The sequence below is a fragment of the Salmo trutta genome, chromosome 30 (assembly GCF_901001165.1).
Source record: "Salmo trutta chromosome 30, fSalTru1.1, whole genome shotgun sequence".
In the NCBI taxonomy this organism is placed as follows: Eukaryota; Metazoa; Chordata; class Actinopteri; order Salmoniformes; family Salmonidae; genus Salmo; species Salmo trutta.
In genome coordinates, this window is record NC_042986.1 from 28,159,992 (window position 1) to 28,185,136 (window position 25,145).

The window sequence follows — 25,145 nt, forward strand, 5'->3', positions numbered from 1 at the left end:
TTTTGATAGTTGCACCAGTTTAAGAGAAAAAAAGTTGAAGCAAAGACCAGGCAAATTCCTTGACCCCACTCTCCGGGGTGTCTCGGGGAGAGTGGGAAATGCAGAAAAAACACATATCCAATTCACACATGCATATTAATATGTGTGAAATAGGACAAAGAAAGAATAACTATTCTGTTTAAGAAAAATACATTTCATAATTAGGAATGTAGAATGTTCTGGTAAAAAAACAAGAATAGACTACTGCACATACCTGTACACACATGCTAAAACATTGCTAGTGTTAGTAACAGCTGTCCTTTTTAACATTTCATTGCTAGTATTAGTAACAGCTGTCCTTTTTAACATTTCATTGCTAGTGTTAGTAACAGCTGTCCTTTTTAACATTTCATTGCTAGTGTTAGTAACAGCTGTCCTTTTTAACATGTTATTTTGGTGTGACTTGTTTAAGAGTAAATCAGGGGTGGGAAACAATACAAAACCTCACACAAAAATGTGATTGGTTTACACAAATAACACACTTACACATTACAGAAGCCAGCAGCACTTCTTCAGGCAGTATGATGCTTTTTGGATGTTCATTTATTACCAGAGCAGGATGTAGATCTGTGAGAGTGGTAACCTGACAATGTAATACAAAGACCTCACATCATTGCAATGGCACCTAAAATACCACTAGAGGGCACTACTGACCTAGTCCAGAGACATCTGCAGGACAGATAAGAGGATGATGAAATGAGCTGCTATGAAGATGATCACATGTGCCATAGCAGCTTTACACTTCCGGACAGGTGTGGTTACTATTCTGCAGTTGAAGTGAACATGTGTATTTCTCTATGGAATCTCCTCTAGTACCCATACTGGTTACAGTAAGATAGATGATGAGTGACGTCTGGTAGATGATGATTCTCTGTGGCAGTCAGATTCCTGGGGTCTATTCTCAGCAGCTTTGCTTCAGTGAGCTGTGTGTTTCCATATCTGTTCCTGTCTGTAGGGAGACCCAGATCAAAGAGCAGATGGGGAGGAGAGGGACAGGATGGGAATGAGGGGTGAGTGGCGGATCGGAGGGGTGGGGAGGGTGTCACGAGAGTAATTGTTCTGTTTGAATCCCAGTACTCCCAGTCCCAACAGACAGACAGCTATTAGTCCCACTTAGAATGATCTGCAGCCATGATGATGGTGCTGCGCATCTGAATATGAAATCCTTCAGAAGTTATTTTCATTCCAGAGACTGCCTCCTCCAACCAACTCAGGGGTATTACACTGAGTTAGAGCCAGATACAGTGCATGAGAGCAATAGATATACAAAATGTTTATAGATCTGTCTATTGTCCTGGTTAGAGTGGATTTGTGTGTTACTATCTGGATCATTGTCTGTCTGCGTGATTCCATGGTTAGCAATGGAAGCTATGGGAAAGAAAGGGTAATGTATCATTAGTTTATGATGTCATGTTCCCTCAGACTCCATCAGTACATAGCTACAATAGCAGTTATGAATGTCCCTGCCAAACCTAGGATTACAATGCCATATGATCTTATTTTGAGCGGTAAGAATAGAACCGTCAAACTAGATTTTTTTGTTGTTGCTATTTCTATTACATTAAGCTAACCAATGAAATTCTTCACCATGAGCTGTGTATTCAATGCTGGAGACTGAATGGTAAAAGGATGTACAGAGTCTGAGAAAGTGAGATGTTAATTGTGTATGCGGTAACAGTACTGAGTCTAACTAACCAAGGCCTCAGTTTTAATTAGCAGTTCTTTCTCTATCTGCATCTGATGATAGTGAGTCACCACACAGCCAAAATAACCATGCACTCTTCTCACAGCTCTATGTGTCTTGGTCTGAGACAAGATTATCTGTGGCACAACTAGCTGGGATATTGCAAATCCTTGATGTAGTGCAATGCTAGCTCTTTTATTGATCAAGTTTCACATCAACTGCTGCTCAATGCTGCAATGATTTGTTCTATTGAAATGCATTTGATATGATACTATGAGACTACGACACAAGCTGAATGTGTTCTCTATGTTTAGCTAAGCAAAGGTCAGTGTTTTGAGAGTGAGGCACAGACTCTTTTTCCGTACATGTGCTCTTCAGACCCGTCAGGTACAGTGGCCCAGGCTGTCTGAACAAGACCCATGACGTCCTCCTTTCACCTCATAAATGTGATAAAAAATTTACATTCGGTGCTCAGCCTTCCTCAATGCTGTGGCTCGGAGTATGTGTGTGTGTGTGTGAGTAAGCGAGATAGCGTGACAGAGATAGGGAAAGTGTGTGTGCTTGCTTGCTGGGGATAACTACAGTACAGGGCAGGAGGCAGACACTGAGGTCACATGGTCCCTGGCTGTTGTCTCTGTTTTCCTGTTGGTCTCCTACACAAACACACAGTGTTGTTTATGAAAGCAAACCTCTCTCTCATCGGGACAAAAGGGTTCTGGACTGGTAGAAAGACAGTAGTTGAGTTTTGTTGGGGAGTGTTTTCTAGTGGAAGTTTCCGTCGAGTCCTGGAACAGTGTTTATGGGTCAGGTTGGGGGAGCATGGGCGTTTAGGAAGGTCAGGAGATACGGAGAACAGGACAGCTGCTGAGTCATGGACAAACTATTGGGGGAAAGTGTAAACAATTCCTGTTTGAGTTTGAGAGAGGGGAGAAGAGAGAAAGAGAGTGTGTGTGTGTGTGTGTGTGTGTGTGTGTGTGTGTGTGTGTGTGTGTGTGTGTGTGTGTGTGTGTGTGTGTGTGTGTGTGTGTGTGTGTGTGTGTGTGTGTGTGTGTGTGTGTGTGTGTGTGTGTGTGTGTGTGTGTGTGTGTGTGTGTGTGTGTGTGTGTACCTAAGGGGGTGGTGATGCGTTTCTGTGTCCTGGTCAGGCTTTCTGATTGTGTTCCTGTACTCCAAAGGCAGTGATGAAGACGTTGACTACTACGATGACGAAGACGAGGCCTGTGGCCAGGTTCTCCATTACATTCAGTCTGAAGTGTTTACTCTGGTCATTCAGGTTCCACCGCACTGTGGAGAGAACAGGGGAAATTGGTACACATGAGCTTTACAAACACTCACAGCATGCACGCGCAAACACACACGTATGCAAACATAGACTCCCTCTCTCACACATACACACAGATAACTCTACACACACATAAAAAGTATAATCCTGATTGAGTGATAGCGGCTAGCCCGGGACTGGAGCCAATCTATAGTGACATACTGCTTTGTACTCGTTGCTCTGTATAAGTGTCTCTCAGGCCTGGTCCTCATGTACCCCGGACTGAACTCTGCCAACACTCTGCTGCTCAGCTCAGAGGAAACGTGTGTGACCAGGACACAGTGAGTATAAAGAACAAAAAGAATAGCTTAACACTGCAGTGGGCTGAAATCAGGGTCACTCAGAGTGTTCTTGGTAGTCTTAAACAAATCTACTTTGAAACAAACACATACTGTAATCCTCACACACATGGTTATGGGCTGTACCATGTCAGATATAAAGTTGAAATGTATTCCATTTTCAGTTTGCATCCCAATATTAAGCTTTATATACATCACAGAAGACTGAAATATAACAAAACCGTTTGACATAGAAACACCAGATTTTCGTTGTTTCAATGTTTTTTATGTTTATTAACTATGAAATGATGAAAAATATGAACAACGTTCCACCCAGGAGACCACTAGAGGGCGATAGGTCATTTGACTGCTGGAAAGAGTCTATTCTTTTACAGAGGGGCATGGTTAACGCTATCTATGAATATGTGTGTAGTGGAAGTAGATGTTCTGATCATGTTATGTGCTTGTGTACCACAGGAGGCTGCTGAGGGGAGGACGGCTCATAATAATGTCTGGAACGGAGCGCATGGAATGGCACCAAACACCAGGAAACCATGTGTTTGATGTACTTGATACCATTCCACCTATTCTTCTCCAACCATGACCGCGAGCCCGTCCTGCCCAATTAAGGTGCCACCAACCTCCTGTGGTGTGTACGTGCATGTGTGTGTGGGGGGCAGATTAGAAGATGTTAAACGGAGTGAGAAACCCTGCCTGTGTCTCTGGCCCAGGCCAGGGGGGATGGTATATAGGGCATTCACAGCACGCAACACCAATTTACTATTTAATAGAACCCCCATTAGCCAAGGCAGCAGCTACTCTTCCTGGGGTCCAAACAAGAATAAAACAATTGCATCACAACAAAACAACAGCCTACATAATAAATAAAACTATACATCATACAAGACTACATTATTTATCTATTATGACAAATGTACAATATAAAATGTACAATACTACAATAACACAACACCACAATGTGTGTGTGTGTAGAGTGCATGTGTTAGAGTGTGTGTGCGAATGCGTGTGTCTCTTCACAGTCCGTGTTGTGACGTGTTGTTTTATCCGTTTTTTTAATCGGATTGTACTGCTTGCTAGAGTTACTTGATGTGGAACAGAGTTCCATGTAGTCATGGCACTATGCAGTACATTGCGCTTCCCAGAGTCTGTTCTGGACTTAGGGACTGTGAAGAGACCCCTGGTGGCATGTTTGGTTGGGTATGGGTGTTTGAGCTGTGTGTTAGCTGTTTGAACAGTCAGTTCGAATGGTCAAATGGAGTTCACTAGTGGAAAAGTAAAGAATCCTTGTGACTTAGTGAATGAGGGTTAATGCAGAGAGAGAGTGGTTAAAAACATATGGGCTGGACATCCTAAGTGTTTTCCTACTGGAGACTGTAAGAGATGAATTACAGTGATGTGACCTGCACCATTCATTAACTATCTGGTTTCACAAGAAAATACAATTTAAACCAGAGTGACATGGTACAGAAATCATGGGAGCAAACGTGAGGGCAGTGATGTAGACATGATGAAGAGCAGTCTCTGTAATGTAGACATGATGAAGAGCAGTCTCTGTAATGTAGACATGATGAAGAGCAGTCTCTGTAATGTAGACATGATGAAGAGCAGTCTCTGTGATGTAGACATGATGAAGAACAGTCTCTGTGATGTAGACATGATGAAGAGCAGTCTCTGTAATGTAGACATGATGAAGAGCAGTCTCTGTAATGTAGACATGATGAAGAGCAGTCTCTGTGATGTAGACATGATGAAGAGCAGTCTCTGTGATGTAGACATGATGAAGAGCAGTCTCTGTAATGTAGACATGATGAAGAGCAGTCTCTGTAATGTAGACATGATGAAGAGCAGTCTCTGTAATGTAGACATGATGAAGAGCAGTCTCTGTAATGTAGACATGATGAAGAGCAGTCTCTGTCCAGTGCTGAAAATCAAGGTCACTGTCAGCCTGTACGGTCACACCTGAAGAATTCAATCTTCAACACTCCTGTCTTCATCATTACACGCACACACACACACACACACACACACACACACACGCACGCATGCACGCACGCACACACACACACACACACACACACACACAGTCTTATACCTTGTGAGGACACACAATTCAGTCCCATTCAAAATCCTATTTTCCCTAACCCTAAACCCTAAACTTAACCTAACCTTAACCCTAAACCTTGCTCCTAACCCTAACCCTTAACGTAATTCTAACCATAACACTAATTTCAACCTTAACCCCAAATCCTCTAGAAATAGCATTTGACCTTGTGGGGACCAACAAAATGTTCCCAGTTGGTCAAATTTTGGTTTGTTTACTATTCTTGTGGGGCTTCTGGTTCCCACAAGAATAGTTAAACACGTCCACAGGCGCGCGCGCACACACACACACACACACACACACACACACACACACACACACACACGTCTCTCGGGTCAGCCTGCTGACAGCAGCACTAAAACCCGGTGAACTCTGACCTGGTCACATGCCTGGTTGCCATGGCTACAGCACCTCAGCAACGCTGCGGTAGGTAATTGGTTGTATGTCAGGAAACATTGGACTTGATAGGTATGAGGTCATCCTCAGTTAAGGTCAACACAAAGTGAGGGAGGAGGAGGGAGGAGGAAGTTATAAAACACATGAAGATGAGACACAAAAGGCTCATGAAGATTGAGAGACACAAGGGGCTCCATTTAGATAGCGTGCATGAGCGGGGCTAGTGTCAAAAGAGTCCATAATACAGCAATCATTACACAGGTTTACAATGCAACTGTCTAATGTAGGCCTATTGGATGCAACCGCAAAAGTGTTGTTATCCTCACCGATGAAGATGAGGAGGACCCCCACAGTGACCTGCAGGCTGAGGGAGATGCTGATGAGAGTGATGAGGGGAGTGTACAAGGAGAAGTCTGGCCCCTGCTCCAGGACAGCCTTCAGCTGGGAAGCGTTGGCCATCAGCAGGGCTACGTCCAGCATGCTCTCTGCTGCACTCTTCTTATTGGCATAGTGGTTCATGTTCAGGAGAGCAGAGGGGCTGCCACCGCGCCAGACACCTGTATGGGGGACCTGGACACACAAACACATGTCAACAATACAATCAGACACACCTGGTTATATTGTTGAAGAACATGCACATCACGCACGTTTTCACATAAACCTCCCATTGACATCAATTCATGATTTAGACTTGCTTTTAAGGTGGAAGTTCAGCTTAGCAAGATTCATCTCACAATGAGACAAAACACAGTCAGTGATCATCTATGATGTGTTAATGCTGTTATCATATGCACCACTATCATATCTATCATATTATAACAGGAAAGGCATTATGAAAGCAACATCCATGTCATTAGTAAACAAACACTCCCATTAAGTGCAGGCAAACACACACACACACCTTGGCTAAGTCCCAGACTATGAGCTCATCTCTGCGGATATCCCCCCACCCCCTAACACACACACTACGCACCTACACCCCTTCACCTAGTTACACTGAATGCTATCTGTATGTTTACATTGCAAACCTGTCTATGTTTACAAACACACACTAGTGGCCCAACACTGTGGCTGTGGGGTCAGTGACAACTTTCTGGGACAGAGGAACAACACCAGGTGCAGGTCGAGAACACTTCAGGACAGGGATCGTGGGCTTGAAGAGATACTGCTACTTTGTTCCTGCCCTGTGTGGGAACTGCACATTAACTTTGTCAACCTGATCATTTAAGTAGCCTACTGAATGCATCATATTTTTGTATATGTCATAAAATGAATAATGAATACATTAAAGTCATATTATATGTCTCAGATGAATGGAGGATGTATGATTAAATGAATCAGTTCCTCCAGGTATGGATTCCTCTATGGCTGATGATGTTAGATAGCAGGTTAAATGGGGAGTTCAGGGCTGCTCTGATGACTATGTCCCATTCAGCTCCCACCGAATTCTGTTCAGGGGCCTCAGTTATCAAAGTGCGTGCGCACAAAAAATATGTGCGTCAGTTTTCCCACAAAGGTTGGTATTTATCCATTTTGAACTTGACAGATGTGCGCTTCTCCACGCAAATCTCAAACCATGTGTGCACACAAGTTGATCAACTGTATTGCAAGCAAATGTTGTTCTTTAGGTGTACGATGCACATGAATTATAATAATGGTTGGCTAATAAAAACATCAACTCATTTGCCTAGTGATAAAACAGATGCATTTGCAGTTGGTAACAAGATCGCATAACAGCATCTCGCCTAATATATTTATTTTACTTTTATTATATAGGCCTAAATCATAGTCATATTGCAGGGCATGTCTCTCTTTTTCTGACATGACTTGTTTATTCCCGCTACATATCAAATATTAGGCTACCATTTATCCATCGCGCATTCAATAGCCACCTATGCGCGAAAGTAAACAGACTGCAGGCTACAGTATTGCTGTGCGATAGGAGCGGAACATTTAATCTCAGAGCCTATACCAAGGCAGGAGATAGAAACACAATCTATTGATAAACTAAATATTGAACAGGAATTCGTATTTTGTATATAAGTGTTGGCTGTAGTAGCATTTACTTATAAATTGTTCGAAAGGTCAATCAATCTTGCAGAATGCGCAGCCAGTGTTTGGCACTCGCTACACTTGGCATTTAAAAAAAAAGTAATATCAAAAGATTAAAACATTCTGCCCACACCTCTGCAGAAATCTGATAACATTTGCCATTGCGATATATATATTTTTAATTATCATGGCCCAGTTCCAACACCTCCAAATCATACAGCAAATGTGGGTGTTTTGTTATCATAAACGCGTGAACGGAGGGCGTTTTCCAGGCGGGGTTGTAGCGCTCGTTCACGAGCCCACACATATATTATGGTCTGATTATTAATTGAAAACATTCATACAGTATATGATGCGTGCGACTGTTTGATAAATCCCAATAATTCGTTGCGCAAGCAAATCATAGAGTCTCCATGTACGACAGAATTTAGTACAACATTTACGCACGGTTGATAAATGAGGCCCCTGATCCTGAAGCTGGAATCATTAATGGTGAAACTGCCACATCCGTTTGGGATGCTACAACAACAAAGCAGTTACTGCAAACAATGAACACTGTTTTTTCCCCCTTGGCCATCATTGCCTGGCGATTGAACAGCAGAATATGCACTGCATTTTTTTATACCACACTGCTCGATGCACCACACCAAGTCCACAGAACAAAAACTAGAAGAAAGCTGCTGGGGCGGACAATGGCGCTGTTCCCCTAATGCGGATTCCATCTTTAAAGTGCTGCTGACTAAATATGTTTTGCAATGACTGAACAACTAGGCTTCCTGATGAAAGTGAACTTGAAGTCATGCTAAACCATCTCCATTGCATTAACAACCATTCAATAACATTGAACCATTGGATGCATGTATCCCCCCTCTCTCCAACAGCTGTGGAGGACTGGCTGTTAAATTGTCAGTGCTGTGTCACAATGCTGTATACAGACAATCTTCCTTCCTTCCCTCTGTTCCAGGAATAGAGACAGTGGATGAGAGGGGCGGTGGGCTTTACAGCAGAGAGAGACAGTCAGAGGTTCTGTTTTAGGAAGGGGAGAGCAGAACCCTGTAATTTACCACAGAGCTGAGCTAAATTACCATGCCTTCAGGCTGAATTACCATGCCTTCAGGAAGAAACTGGCAGCGTTGGTGCAGTAACCCCGAGAGAGAGATGGGTGTGTTCTCTGCAGTAGCTGGTGTGTTGATTAGTCACCCAATATCCCTTAAATGCTGAGGTGGTTAGGCTATATGATGAGCTTTACAATTATGTGAGGAAACTGTACCCGGCTAGAAGCATTTCAATATCTAAAGTACCCCTGTGCTTTTTGGGGCGTGGCCTGACCTATATGTATGGCATGGCTGCACATCTGTGCAATGTTCACAAAATATCTGGATCAGGATCCTTCCCATCAGGATGTGCTATTGAATCAATCCTGAATAGACATATTAAATCAAGATAAAAGCCCTTACAACCCAGACTGTGAGCCTTTATAGAGTTATTGCACTAGGCATTACAAGGTCACACAAACTAAACAACTCTTAAAAACATGCCCTCTGTGTTCCTAAAGAACTGACGTCAGTCACACTCTTGTCCTTGTGATAAGTGACAGACACTCATCGGTACAACACAAGACATGCAAATAGATAAAATAACACCTTACTGTACAAAGGGGTCTGTGAAGAGACACAACCATTTTTTATATCTTGTATTGTAATTTGCACTGTACTATGTACAGTGGGCTCCCGAGTGGCGCAGTGGTCTAAGGCACTGCATCTCGGTGCTAGAGGCGTCTCTACAGACCCTGGTTTGATTCCAGGCTGTATCACAACCGGCTGTGATTGGGAGTCCCATAAGGCGGCGCACAATTGGCCCAGCATCATCTGGGTTAGGGTTTGGCCGGGGTAGGGCGTCATTGTTCTTAACTGACTTGCCTAGTTAAATAAAAAATGTATTAGACCTAGATATTGTGTGTATGTAGGCTATGTGTGACATTTTAAATGTGGATCCTAATGAATACCAAATACTTGAGCGAAACACAGTGATCTCTGTGCTGAACACTGTCACGACCTGCCAGGGCCACCTGCTCTCTTCTCACACACTGAACCCACTCAGAGGGCATTCAAGGACAGCCCTTATGCCTTAATCAATATGTCTTATGTGAGCTGGGAGACCACAGGTTCTGAAGGTGTAGGCTATCCATAGGACTGACTGACACTGCAGCCTGGGAAACCTGCCTCATTCAATTTCTTCATCGCTGGCTGAGGCTGGCTGACACAACAGAATGATAGTGGTAATTTGGCATGATTGAGCATGAGCAATGGCATAGGTCCAAAGACAAGTGCACACCGCGCACACACACACACACACGCACGTACACACACATACTTCACTTTTTATTAAAAGTACAGAAAGCAACCGAATGACTGATGCAGTTCCGTATTTGAATAGAACTCTCGATTGAAAAGTATAAACGAACAAAGCATGAATTAGCATATGATTGCGCTGACGTTCTCTACTGGAGAGGCAGTGTTAGTCAATCACTCTGCAGGTCCATTGTTATTCTGCCTGACCAAAAAACGGACGGTCCACTATTTTGTTACTATGAATTATTCAACTCAACAATCCCCGTGTGAGGGAGAGAGCGAGAGAGGAGAAAAAGGGATATTTTGCTTTTTTGTTTTAACAAGCCTTTATTGTAAATGTAAGAAGTGCACAGAGATTCAGTGCAGCGTCCATGACATAATTGATTTAATTTCACCTTGATTTATCCAGGTAGAACACTTGAGAACAAGTTCTCATTTACAACGGCGACCTGGCCAAGATAAAGCAAAGCAGTGTGACAAAAACATCAACACAGAGTTACACATGGAATAAACAAACATACAGTCAATAACACAACAGAAAAATATTTATACAGTGTGTGCAAATGAAGAAAGGAGGTAAGGCAATAAATAGGCCATAGTGGTGAAGTAATCACAATTTAGCAATTAATACTGGAGTGATAGATGTGCAGATGATGATGTGCAAGTAGAAATACTGGTGTGCAAATGAGCAGAAAAACAAAAACAAATATGGGGATGAGGTAGGCAGTTGGTGTGATGGGCTATTTACAGATGGGCTGTACAGCTGCAGCGATCGGTAAGCTGCTCTGACAGCTGATGCTTAAAGTTAGTGAGGGAGATATATGTCTCCAACTTCAGTTATTTTTGCAATTCGTTCCAGTCATTGGCAGCAGAAAACTGGAAGGAAAGGTGGCCAAAGGAGGTGTTGGCTTTGGGGATGACCAGTGAAATATACCTGCTGGAGTGTGTGCTACGGGTAGGTGTTGCTATGGTGACCAGTGAGCTGAGATAAGGTGGAGCTTTACCTAGCAAAGACTTCAAATCAAATCAAATGTATTTATATAGCCCTTCTTACATCAGCTGATATATCAAAGTGCTGTACAGAAAACTACAGACTTATAGATGACCTGGAGCCAGTGGGTTTGGCGACGAATATGTAGCGAGGACCAGCCAACGAGAGCATACAGGTCACAGTGGTGGGTAGTATATGGGGCTTTGGTGACAAAACGGATGGCAATGTGATAGACTGCATCCAATTTGCTGAGTAGAGTGTTGGAGGCTATTTTGTAAATGACATCGTCGAAGTCAAGGATCGGTAGGATAGTCAGTTTTACGAGGGTATGTTTGGCAGCATAATCAATAAAAGGAAAACAATAGAGCCAAATGCTAAATGTACAGTTAATTGTCATCCCCTCTCCACTCATCCACAAAACCAAGTGCTCCCTCCACCTCTGAACAAAACACGTCCCTGTAACATGTTGGTCTCAAAGCCCAGAAGATCTTTCAGTGACAGGATATGACAATATCAAGCGTAATTCTTCAGTCATTAGACCTTAGAGAACAATCACCACATCCTGCCTTTGACAAGACTCAACTGTGTTTCTTGCCTAGGCCTAGGCCCGTGTGGCTCAGTTGGTAGACCATGGTGTTTGCAACGCCAGGGTTGTGGGTTCGATTCCCACAGGGGACCAGTATGGGGGAAAAAAAAGAAAATATGAAATGTATGCATTCACTACTGTAAGTTGCTCTGGATAAGAGTGTCTGCTAAATGACTAAAATGTAAATACACAGCTGTCTTAGCCTGAGAGAGAGAGAGAGAGAGAGAGAGTGGGAGAGAGGGAGAGAAATAGAGAGTGTAGAAGGTTGCTGCAGCAGTCATTTAGAATAGCTGGAGATAGCTGCCCACGTAGTTGAGTAATAACACTCAAAGGAAATCATATGGTGTCACTCTCTGTCTGCATACCTTGCAACACTGCCTGCCCAACCCACTACAGTAGGTGTGAATTAAATGTGTCACTGACTGCAGTCCCTAGTGATAACTGTCATAACTGTTTCCTATGCTCTAGTCCGTTACAGCACAGTTACCTGATCTAATTTGGAAGACAGCTTGCCTATGTGCTGAGGTAGCCTATACTTCAGCCAACTCATCTGGCTATCACTGACATGCCACACCTGTTAGTATAGCCTACATGCCTCACTTTTGTTTGATTGATTCTGTAGGTTGTCTGTCTTTTCTTTACATTTATAGGGGCATTGAAAAAGCCCCGCAGAATCCATCTGGTCCTAGTAAATACTGGCAGCAGTGCCTGGCTTGCAGCACTCTGGTAGGACCCCCCTCCCCACAACCTCAAACTCCCATTGAAAGTGCTTCTATTCAGTTCAAGTAAGCACAAGCTTTCACAGACTCCAAAACATTTTCTACACACTGTTCTCAGCTTAGTGAAGCCAGATGAAGAAGAACAATTACAGTTGTGAATGATACTATTTTTGTGAAAATAGATTAATCGTCTCATCTAAAAACATGCATTTTCTTCACTGTAGATCAAGCTTTCGCACAATGTTCTCGGGGGTTACTGCACCAATGTTGTCAGTCTCTACCTGAAGACATGGTAAATCAGCTCACCTTATGGAAGCCTGAAGAAGACAAGTTAGTTGTGAATACTACACTATTGTTGTGAAAATGTATAATTTGTCTAAAAACGTGCATTTTCCTCGATCTGGACACTCAGACTATATGCTGTCGAACAACTATACCATAAAAGCTTTCACAAACGCAATATTCTCGGTTTAGGGAAGCCTGATAAAAGACATATTTAGAGTTGTGGATGCAATTATATTTTTGTGAAAAGTAATTAGTCAAAAAACATGCATTTTCCTTGATCTGGGTACCCAGACTAGGCTGTTGATATATACACCATACAAGCACATAGACTTTCACAGACTTTAAGCTCATCCTGACTTTGGGCTGACTCTGACTAAAAAAATCCACTGTGTGAGAAGTGAACTCATTTAACCCCAGACCAGCATCAATGAACAGCTATGCCTACTCTCACTGTTTTAATCTGTGAATGGGGGTTTTCTAAACTGCCAGACAGTTGTGGTGCTAGTCTGCTATTCCCTAGTTGACTGAGGGGCAGGTTGGGCTCTAGGCTATACAAAAGGGACACTCTCTGGGATATGTACTGTACACTATGGTTACAATTCTGTCTCTTTAGCCAACTGCATTGTCAGGAAAAATAATGGCAACCAGACTAGGCCACACCCTGAAAATTCCATCCTTATAAGAATAGAAGATAACAGAGTGTAGCATTTATGCAGACCAAGTTGCATTTATCATCAGAATGTATTTTATTCTGTTCTTGCTTGACTTGCAGGATGCATGGTTGGGTTTATAATGAAGAGGATGCTGCTACAGGATGTGTCACTCTTTGCCTCTCTATCTCTCTGCATCAGCACTTCTGTGTTCTCCATCTATCATGTCCCATCAGCCTCCTCTGCTCACCTCAGATTCTGGCCTGTGTCCAGCCCCGGGATCGACACAACTGTATTTAATTTTCATGGTTCTCTGAAGGGCTTTTAGTTTTACATCCCACCGGAAACATATGCAAACACGGCTATTCCAAAGCACAGTATACTGTAGCTTACCTACATTACATTGGCAATGCAATGCAACCCAACTTAGCCTGTAACCTATAGCCTGTAGCTCCCATTATTAAATCCGGACCTCAAGGCTTCGCAGTACTGTTGGTTTACCATATTCCCCTTGAATCAGGCAGCGATTCAGACCTAGAACACCACGTAGGCCTAAGTCGAATCTCTGGCTAGGAGCAGTGGCGACCTGTTATGAGCCATAGCTACAAAAATATATATATACAGTGCCTTGCAAAAGTATTCATCCCCCTTTATTTGGATTTCATGTAATGGACATATATAAAATAGTCCAAATTGGTGAAGTGAAATGAAAAAAATGACTTGTTTAAAAAAATGTCCACCTGTGTGCAATCTAAGTGTCACATGATCGGTCACATGATCTCAGTATATATATATATATATATATATATATATATATATATATATATATATATATATATATATATATATATACACACATATATATATATACACATATGTTATTTTGGCATTAATACGTGTCACATATCAGTTTGCAAACCATGTAAAAAAAACATTTGAGTTAATACAGAGCATAGGGGTTGGTAATCTTCTCTGGTTGCACTGTGATTGGCTCAGTGTTCTGTCACTCATGGGGACACTACGTCACCACAAAATCTACAGGGAGAGCTAGAAAGTTCAAGCCCCCTTGGGTGCTGCCATAGATTTACATTATCAGTGGCCGTTATATCTACTGTAGCTTTGATTGGACTGATCATGTCAACATCATACCTTCAAAATCTTAGCTAGCAAGCTAGACAAGCAGTCATCATCAACAATCTACTGGCAAATCCTTGTCATTTACATTTACATTACATTTACGTCATTTAGCAGACGCTCTTATCCAGAGCGACTTACAAATTGGTGCATTCACCTTATGATATCCAGTGGAACAGCCACTTTACAATAGTACATCTATATCTTTTTTGTTGTTGTGGGGGGGTTAGAAGGATTACTTGATCCTATCCCAGGTATTCCTTAAAGAGGTGGGGTTTCAGGTGTCTCCGGAAGGTGGTGATTGACTCCGCTGTCCTGGCGTCGTGAAGGAGCTTGTTCCACCATTGGGGTGCCAGAGCAGCAAACAGTTTTGACTGGGCTGAGTGGGAACTGTGCTTCCGCAGAGGTAGGGAGGCGAGCAGGCCAGAGGTGGATGAACGCAGTGCCCTTCTTTGGGTGTAGGGACTGATCAGAGCCTGAAGGTACGGAGGTGCCGTTCCCCTCACAGCTCCGTAGGCAAGCACCATGGTCTTGTAGCAGATGCGAGCTTCAACTGGAAGCCAGTGGAGTGTGCGGAGGAGCAGGGTGACGTGAGAGAACTTGGGAAGGTTGAACACCAGATGGGCTGCGGCGTTCTGGATGAGTTGTAAGGGTTTAACGGCACAGGCAGGGAGCCCCGCCAGCAGCGAGTTGCAGTAATCCAGACGGGAGATGACAAGTGCCTGGATTAGGACCTGCGCCGCTTCCTGTGTAAGGCAGGGCCGTACTCTTCGAATGTTCTAGAGCATGAACCTACAGGATCGGGTCACCGCCTTGATGTTAGCGGAGAACGACAGGGTGTTGTCCAGGGTCATGCCAAGGTTCTTAGCACTCTGGGAGGAGGACACAATGGAGTTGTCAACCGTTATGGCAAGATCATGGAACGGGTAGTCCTTCCCCGGGAGGAAGAGCAGCTCCGTCTTGCCGAGGTTTAGCTTGAGGTGGTGATCCGTCATCCACACTGATATGTCTGCCAGACATGCAGAGATGCGATTCGCCACCTGTTTATCAGAAGGGGGAAAGGAGAAGATTAATTGTGTGTCGTCTGCGTAGCAATGATAGGAGAGACCATGTGAGTATATGACAGAGCCAAGTGACTTGGTGTATAGCGAGAATAGGAGAGGGCCTAGAACTGAGCCCTGGGGGACACCAGTGGTGAGAGTATGTGGTGCGGACACGGATTCTCGCCACGCCACCTGGTAGGAGCGACCTGTCAGGTAGGACGCAATCCAAGAGTGAGCCGTGCCGGAGATGCCCAACTCGGAGAGGGTGGAGAGGAGGATCTGATGGTTCACAGTATCAAAGGCAGCAGATAGGTCTAGAAGGATGAGAGCAGAGGAGAGAGAGTTTGCTTTAGCAGAGCGGAGAGCCTCCGTGACACAGAGAAGAGCAGTCTCAGTTGAATGACCAGTCTTGAAACCTGACTGATTTGGATCATGAAGGTCATTCTGAGAGAGATAGCAAGAGAGCTGGCCAAGGACGGCACGCTCAAGAGTTTTGGAGAGAAAAGAAAGAAGGGATACTGGTCTGTAGTTGTTGACATCAGAGGGATCGAATGTAGGTTTTTTGAGAAGGGGTGCAACTCTCGCTCTCTTGAAGACGGAAGGGACGTAGCCAGCGGTCAAGGATGAGTTGATGAGCGAGATGAGGTAGGGGAGAAGGTCTCCGGAAATGGTCTGGAGAAGAGAGGAGGGGATAGGGTCAAGCGGGCAGGTTGTTGGGCGGCCGGCCATCACAAGTCGCAAGATTTCATCTGGAGAGAGAGGGGAGAAAGAGGTCAAAGCATAGGGTAGGGCAACGTGAGCAGGACCAGCGGTGTCGTTTGACTTAACAAACGAGGATCGGATGTCATCAACCTTCTTTTCAAAATGGTTGACGAAGTCATCCGCAGAGAGGGAGGAGGGGGGGGGGGGCATTCAGGAGGGAGGAGAAGGTGTCATATGAAGAGAAATTATAGATAAAACGTATCGGTGCTCATCAGACATTGGACATAAACATTACGCAACAAGTTGGAAATCGCAAATTCAACAATGAGTGGTTTGGAAGGAATCAGTGGCTAACTGCAAGCTTTGCAAAGCAATCACTATTTTGCTTCCCCTGCCTTCTATTTGGTGGAGAGGGGGTGTGGTCCAAGTCTGGGTTTAAGGGTCTCTTTTCCAAGCTTAAAAGGATAAACATTCACACACAACACCATGGGCCAGAAAAGGTTGAATACATTGGCCATGCTGTCAATCAAGCATGACTTCTGCTGCATTCAAAACAACTAGAAACTCAGAACTGGGAAATCTCTGACTTCAGTGAGTTCGAGACAACTGGGAACTCTGAAAAAAACGTGCTCCGACTGGGACATACATTTTGAACGATTATCCAACTCGGAATTCCAAGTTGGGAACCCAGGCCTCTTTCTAGATCTCCGACCTGAAGCTCACTGACGTCATGATTCAACCTTATTTTTTTCAGAGTTCCCAGTTGTCTTGAAATGACCATAAATCCCGAAAATGCCAGACTTCGATGACAAAGTTACAGTGAGGGAAAAAAGTATTTGATCCCCTGCTGATTTTGTACGTTTGCCCACTGAAAAAGAAATGATCAGTCTATAATTTTAATGGTAGGTTTATTTGAACAGTGAGAGATAGAATAACAACAACAAAAAATCCAGAAAAACGCATGTCAAAAATGTTATAAATTGATTTGCATTTTAATGAGGGAAATAAGTATTTGACCCCTCTGCAAAACATGACTTAGTACTTGGTGGCAAACCCCTTGTTGGCAATCACAGAGGTCAGACGTTTCTTGTAGATGGCCACCAGGTTTGCACACATCTCAGGAGGGATTTTGTCCCACTCCTCTTTGCAGATCTTGTCCAAGTCATTAAGGTTTCGAGGCTAACGTTTGGCAACTCGAACCTTCAGCTCCCTCCACAGATTTTCTATGGGATTAAGGTCTGGAGACTGGCATGGCCACTCCAGGACCTTAATGAAGAGGACTGGCCACCCCTCATAGCCTGGTTCCTCTCTAGGTTTCTTCCTAGGTTTTGACCTTTCTAGGGAGTTTTTCCTAGCCACCGTGCTTCTACACCTGCATTGCTTGCTGTTTGAGGTTTTAGGCTGGGTTTCTGTACAGCACTTTGAGATATCAGCTGATGTAAGAAGGGCTATATAAATACATTGGATTTGAATGTGCTTCTTCTTGAGCCACTCCTTTGTTGCCTTGGCCGTGTGTTTTGGGTCATTGTCATGCTGGAATATCCATCCACAACCCATTTTCAAAGCCCTGGCTGAGGGAAGGAGGTTCTCACCCAAGATTTGACGGTACATGGCCCCGTCCCTTGTCCCTTGCGGTGAAGTTGTCCTGTCCCCTTAGCAGAAAAACACCCCCAAAGCATAATGTTTCCACCTCCATGTTTGACGGTGGGGATGATGTTCTTGGGGTCATAGGCAGCATTCCTCCTCCTCCAAACACGGCGAGTTGAGTTGATGCCAAAGAGCTCCATTTTGGTCTCATCTGACCACAACATTTTCACCCAGTTGTCCTCTGAATCATTCAGATGTTCATTGGCAAACTTTAGACGGGCATGTATATGTGCTTTCTTGAGCAGGGGGACCTTGTGGGCGCTGCAGGATTTCAGTCCTTCACGGCGTAGTGTGTTACCAATTGTTTTCTTGGCGACTATGGTCCCAGCTGCCTTGAGATCATTGACAAGATTCTCCCGTGTAGTTCTGGGCTGATTCCTCACCGTTCTCATGATTATTGCAACTCCACGAGGTGAGATCTTGCATGGAGCTCCAAGCCGAGGGAGATTGACAGTTATTTTGTGTTTCTTCCATTTGCGAATAATCGCACCAACTGTTGTCACCTTCTTAACAAGCTGCTTGGCGATAGTCTTGTAGCCCATTCCAGCCTTGTGTAGGTCTACAATTTTGTCCCTGACATCCTTGGAGAGCTCTTTGGTCTTGGCCATGGTGGAGAGTTTGGAATCTGATTGATTGATTGCTTCTGTGGACAGGTGTCATTTATACAGGTAAGAAGCTGAGATTAGGAGCACTCCCTTTAAGTGTGTGCTCCTAATCTGAGCTCGTTACCTGTATAAAAGACACCTGAGAGCCAGAAATCTTTCTGATTGAGAGGGGGTCAAATACTTATTTCCCTCATTAAAATGCAAATCAATTTATAACATTTTTTACATGCGTTTGCCTGGATTCTTTTGTTGTTAATCTGTCTCTCACTGTTCAAATAAACCTACCATTAAAATTATAGACTGATTATTTCTTTGTCAGTGGGCAAACGTACAAAATCAGCAGGGGATCAAATACTTTTTCCCCTCACTGTACATGACAACATTTTTCAACAAGAAGGACCGCCGTGCCACCTTCCTGTTCAAGTGAGCACAGCACAACAAGTTGAGTCCAAAAATGGATTGTTTGCTGCTGCATAAATAATGTAATATGCCAGGGAGATATGTATACTGTAGCTAAGAAATTAATACTAAGTGTATGTTGTGTAGTAAGCTGTTAGTAGCCCATGTGCCTCACCCTAATAATTTGGTCCCTTTCCTTCATAACTTAGCCTACTGTTCTGACTTGGTGGTGCACATGTAGCCTATAGCCTGTTTTAGACAAATGTCATCATCGAATATTGTAAGAGCTTTCATTGTCTGCTTATATGCCCCCTTTATTTATCCTATGGTTTTGGCTTGGTGTACAGGGGGAATACTGTAAGAATGGCCCATGTTCTAAATTCTGTCGCTGTACATTTCAAAAGTGCTTTACAAACAGTTATATTGACTACGTCCATCTTAGCTTGTTCATTAATGTCTTAATCGAAATGACGGATTGCCTCGTATCCGCTCATTGTTCCCTTATGCCATAGTTTGTACATCTTAATTGTCAGTAGAAACCACATTTGTTTACGCAAGTCAGTCATATCAGCTATGTTTTTTTTTACAAAGGCAGTAAATGAGACTGAATGAACTGTTTAGCTGCCAGACAAGGCTTCGCTGATAGCCATGTGAAGCGGTGGTAAGGATTCACTCCATGGTGCTGAAAAGAAAGCTCTGCTGTTGGGACAGCTTTATGTAGGCCCTAACAGTTTGTGGGCTTCGTTTGTCACCGTTATAGTGCAGTTAATGTATTGTTTAGTGGCTTTGCTGGCATGCATCCCCCAAAAAATGTTTTAGTTTGTCCCACCAAGATCGACATGCTAAAATCGCCACTGGCTAGGCCTAATCAAGAACATTTATCAGTCGATTAACTACCAGGTAGAAAATAAACATAGTAGTTCTGGGGACCTCCAGGCTCGGATTTGAGCTCAGGCAGTGCAAAGGAAATAAAGTCCTCTGTGAGGACAGAAAGCAATTTACACAGCGTCCATGGGACATTATTCACTCTCACTGTGGGGAGACATATTGTAAATGACACCAATTGCACATTGAATCGAGCGTAAAGATATCAATATTCTGTCCTCCGTGACTCGACTGTGACAGTCTCAGGACAGTAGCTAGACATACTGGCAAGCACCCACGCACACATGCGCAGACTCTCTCTCTGAAATTTAAAGGCGCTATTTGGGGGACAGGGACAGACTGTTGGGCTGACACAGTGAAGCTCATTTCCTCCCTCTGTAAAGTGTTATTGCTTTATAAGTAGCACTAAACTACCTCCCAATAACTGGGGATATGGGAACACACAATGTCATTAAAAACACTGTACAGGGGGCTAGTTAACACAAAATTGCTAATTAAAGTATTTGATTGAGCACCATCATATCAATACCATAAATGGATTAAGCAAAATGCGTACACCAAGCCCTTTAGAATTATTTCCACTGAAAATGGATGTGTGATGAAAGGAAGGAAACTGTTTCTTATTGAAACATCGTGTCAGGGATCCAACACAAAGGGCATTCATTATTCACTGGGCCTCTTAGGTGCATACAGGCACAACTCCTCAAGGGATGCAGACTTTCACCGGAGACCTGGCCAAAAGATGTCAGCCATTTCAGGAAAGGCCAAGTCTTGGTCTGATCCGTAGACTGTCCCAAAACAAAATCAGAATTTCAACTGACTAACCTCACCTACACAATCTATCCTAAGCACTAAAGGGCTCTGCTAACAAGGATTATAATCATTTGTTATTATAACAATAGCCAAGGTTACATTTTGGAGTGCCCTCCTAAACTGAAAATGTGTTGATTACCATACATTGATATATTACATGATTTTGAAAAATTCTAGTTAGAATTTAAGGGTGTTATGTATCTGAACTCTGTGCTATAAAAGGGTATTGTAAAATGGTGTTATAAAAGGTTGTAAAAAAAATGAGGCATTTCCTAAATTGCATCCAATATGGTTCCAAATAAGGCGGTGGAGATTTTGTAGACACAAAGAAATTTAGAGAAAATTATGGTGCACGATATTACAACAGGTTGTTTTGTGTTGATAAAATACTTAGTTAAGCTACAATGTTGTGTTTTTCTTCTTCACATCATGGCATCACCTTCGATGCTTACATCCCACAGATGAGAGGTGAGGCAGTTGTCTGTGAGGGATCTCACAGCCTCCGCCTCTTTAAACCCAGCAGCCTATACATTTACACTGGCACCATGGCAACCAATTTTAGAGCAATATTAGCTGACTAGCCGCTATCAAATTTAGGGAAACTATAATAACAAATATTGTGTGCTTCAGTAAAAGTGTATTTTGTGTCTTCAAACATTATTATATTGTTAGGCCTACATTGGCAGGTTTGGTAGCCTAGCTAAACGGGCGACAGTGGCTACTGTGGATGGCAATGGCAACATTGCTACCAGTCCATTACCTCTCTGGAAGTGAGCTAATTGTTACTTTGATGCTAAGTAGGTTGCAACTACAGATCATCACTTACCTCCCCTCCATTTTCTCTGTCGGCGCTCCCGTTCATTTCTATATTGATGGCAATGTCAGGGTTTAAAAAAAAACAAGATGCAAGTTTTGTTTCACATTAAAAAACGTGGAACAAACTTGTCTGCTCCGCGGAGGAAAGTGAGCTCTTGGGTCGCACGCGCTGTGGAATGGGGGATGGCTCACCCAATCCTCGACGATTTGGATCAACTGCATAAATCCTGCTCTATGTATCCTATTATTATACACCCCATAATAATAGCTTGCCTGGGGACCAAAAGTTGCTCAGCATAGCTACATAGATTGAAAATACCACATTTGAAGACCAAAGTCCAGGGTTGTTGTCTACAAATAAAATACATTATTATTGAAACATAGGCCTGGGTGTATATTTATGATCATGCTAGTACATTTAAAAAATATATTATATAAATTAATTATACAAACAATGATGTATGTAGTATTAGTTAGAGCAGGGAACTCAAATTAATTATTAAATTATTCATTAATCATATCTACAGGGTAACCTGAATCAGAGGACAGTTGAGTGGATTGTCTTTTTGCAGGTTAGGTTAATGATTTTCACAATGAGAAAGGCACTCATTTGTTTTGCTATGTTTGTTATCATAGATGGGCCTACTGCAATTCATGCACAGGGTGCACTCTTGCAGGTCTTTCTTTTAGTGTAGGGTTCAGTGGAAAGTATGCCTCCCTCTGGTCACTTCTGTGTCCAGAAGAGTAGATTATGTAAAGACTGTCTAGAAAACTTAATAGAAGACTGTTTTCAACCATGTTTGTTTTCAAGTATGCATATTCAATATATACATGTCTGTTTGATCCTCTCTTGTTTTTTTTATTAACAATCTGGAGTTTGAGGTTCCCTGTGTGTGGTGGTGATGCATCTACAGTAATCTATTTTCCTTGTAGTTATCTTGAGCCAACACCAAGCCAAGGAATGATAAGGTGTACATTTAATTTAGCTTCGATGTTGGAAGGGACTCACAGTTTTACAAAAGAACATCACTTATTATATGGATTAGGGTAATCAGATTTCATAATTAATCTTTCATCCTATTCACAGTTCTGTCAGTCAGTTGACTCAAGAGAGAAGTGGTGACTCAAGGAAGGCTATGGGAGACTGTTTTTTTGCATTTTGCTGTTCTCTCTCTCTCTTCTCTCTCTCTCTCTCTCTCTCTCACTCTCTCACACACACTTTTACTCCACTACATTCCTAAATAAAATATTTATTTTTCACTCCCATACATCCCTGACACCCAAAAGTACTCTTTACATTTTGAATGCTCAGGCAGGACAGCAGTATGGTCATATTCACGGCCTTACCAATATAATGTGTTGTCATCCTTACTGCCTCTGATCTCGTCTACATTTACTTTGAACTTTTACTCAAGTATGACAATTTAGTAACTTTTCCACCACTGTACTGAAGTACATTTAGAACCAGATACTTTTAGACTTTTACTCAAGTAGTATTTTACTGGGTGACTTTCACTATTACTTAAGTCATTTTCTATTAAGGTCTCTCTCACTCACACACACACACACACACACATACACACACACACACACACGCATACGCATACGCACACGCATACGCACACGCGCACGCACGCACACACACACACACACACACACACACACACACACACAGAGAGAGAGAGAGAGAGAGAGATGTAGACCAGATCATTTCATAGGAAATAGCTACTAGCTGTATTTAATAAAATGAATAGTCTCCTGCCCATACAGATCAAAATAAATTGAATACCATGTGATCAATCTTTCAGATGGGACGTTAAACCTGTGTCCTGACTCTCTGTGGTCACTAAAGATCCCATGGCACTTATCGTAAGAGTAGGTGTGTTAACCCCGGTGTCCTGGATAAATTCCCAATCTGAGCCTCATACCGTCACGGTCACCTAATCATACCCAGTTTATGATAGTCTCATTCATCCCCCCTCCTCTCCCCTGAAACTATTCCCCAGGTCGTTGCTGTAAATGAGAATGTCTTCTCAGTCAACTTACCTGGTAAAATAATGGTTAAATAAAATAAAAACATCTAAAGAAGTAGCGTTTTTGAACAACTGCAATAGCCAATGTAGGTATTTTTGTTGTTGTTGTTGCGGGATATACCGTTTCACGAGTGGACGAAGCAAATGGGCTGGGTCAACACGTATCGCCTCCTCTGTTGTCGCAAGCTGAACGTGCGCTTTAATTGGGTGGCCCTCCAGTCATTACTATGGGCGTGGAACCTGTAAAAAGGGGACCTCGCAGCAGTAGACAGTAGTTGCATTTACCGGGCTGATTTATTTTCTGATGGAAAACACTGACGACCTATTAACGTTTGAAGTTAAATACTGAGGAAATTTACCCGGACACCAGCATTACAACTCTTGAAGATTCATCGCCTCTGAAAGTCGTATGACAGACACTCGCGCAGGTAACCTGCAGAACGGCACGCGTATTTCCCACATCGGATGAGTCGAGGCCGGGAAGCAAGGTTGGTGACATTCCGTCCGAATTGGCTACAGTATTCTCGTTTATAATTATTTACAGCTTGGACTTAACAGCTATATGGAACGAAAATAAGCAATTGTGGATAGACGGATAAACTGTTCTCGTTTTGCTGTCTCGTCGTGGTTCAACCTTCCTATATACTGTCATTGGGTTCAACGTTGTTTCATTCGGAGCTAGCATCAGTCGGCTAGCTAGCATCATCAGCCAGCTTCCTTGCCTGCTCAAACGAGTTACGTTAGGCTCCAAACAAATTACCACTTATGTATTTACATTTTCAGTGGGTGTTATGTTTTCTCAACGGGTAGCTACCTAACTAGATCACATTGCCAATTATTTCAAAAGCTCTTGCTGATGTGAATCTTATCAGGCTACATTTTATTTCAGCCTGGTCTCTAAGACTACACGTAACATGGTAAACGAAAACCCTGAACACTCAATTTGTATGATGTGGTGTTTGGTATGGTTACATAAGATAGGTTACTTAAGCCCAAAAAATGAAAGGAAGGGTGGTTGGACTGGTGGGCCTATAACCAATGTCTAGCATCCCAAAGGTTGGGTGTCTGAATCTCCTCTATCCATGAATAAACAGAATATTCCTCATTTAAGTTAATATGGGTTAAATAGAATAGTAACTGAAATATGAACACTGACTGTAGGACTACAACCTCTCACATGTAATATAATAATTCCTGCACAACTATGCATTTCTTGCAGTGAAATTATACAAGTTAATTTTGTTTCTACAGGAGTGGAGTAATTTCTTTCAGCGTCTCTTGAGCGAATGTGTGTGTAATGTGTTTATCTTTGACACTGTTATGCAAGCAGACAGTACACCACATGACCAGAAGTATGTGGACACCTGCTCATTGAACATCTCATTCCAAAATAATGAACATTAATATGAAGTTCCTCTTGCTGCTATAACAGCCTTCACTCTTCTGGGAAGGCTTTCTACTAGATATTGGAACATTGCTGCGATGGGGTTGAGGTCAGGGCTCTGTGCAGGCCAGTCAAGTTCTTCCACACCGATCTCGACAAACCATTTCTGTATGGACCTCGCTTTGTGCATGGGGTCATTGTCACGCTTAA

At 42.9% G+C, this 25,145-nt stretch overlaps 2 protein-coding genes across 9 annotated transcripts in view; one reads left to right on the forward strand and one right to left on the reverse strand.

Annotated features, from left to right (window-relative positions):
* Positions 1-561: 561 nt before the first annotated feature.
* LOC115168416 (ninjurin-1-like) lies at positions 562-21,678 on the reverse strand. Its single transcript, XM_029723664.1, has 4 exons — positions 21,529-21,678; positions 6,167-6,410; positions 2,832-3,007; positions 562-1,407 (listed from the first exon to the last, which is right to left on the reverse strand). Exons 1-3 carry the CDS (start codon positions 21,562-21,564, stop codon positions 2,865-2,867), a joined length of 423 nt encoding a protein of 140 aa, XP_029579524.1. The 5' UTR covers positions 21,565-21,678; the 3' UTR covers positions 562-1,407; positions 2,832-2,864.
* A 2,112-nt stretch (positions 21,679-23,790) lies between these two features.
* LOC115168417 (serine/threonine-protein kinase WNK2) overlaps positions 23,791-25,145 on the forward strand; it is an 83,650-nt gene continuing 82,295 nt past the window's right edge. For all 8 annotated transcript variants that reach the window (XM_029723665.1, XM_029723668.1, XM_029723669.1 and 5 more), the window contains exon 1: positions 23,791-24,039. The gene's annotated coding sequence lies outside the window, so the exon portion shown is untranslated. The remainder of the gene's footprint in view (positions 24,040-25,145) is intronic.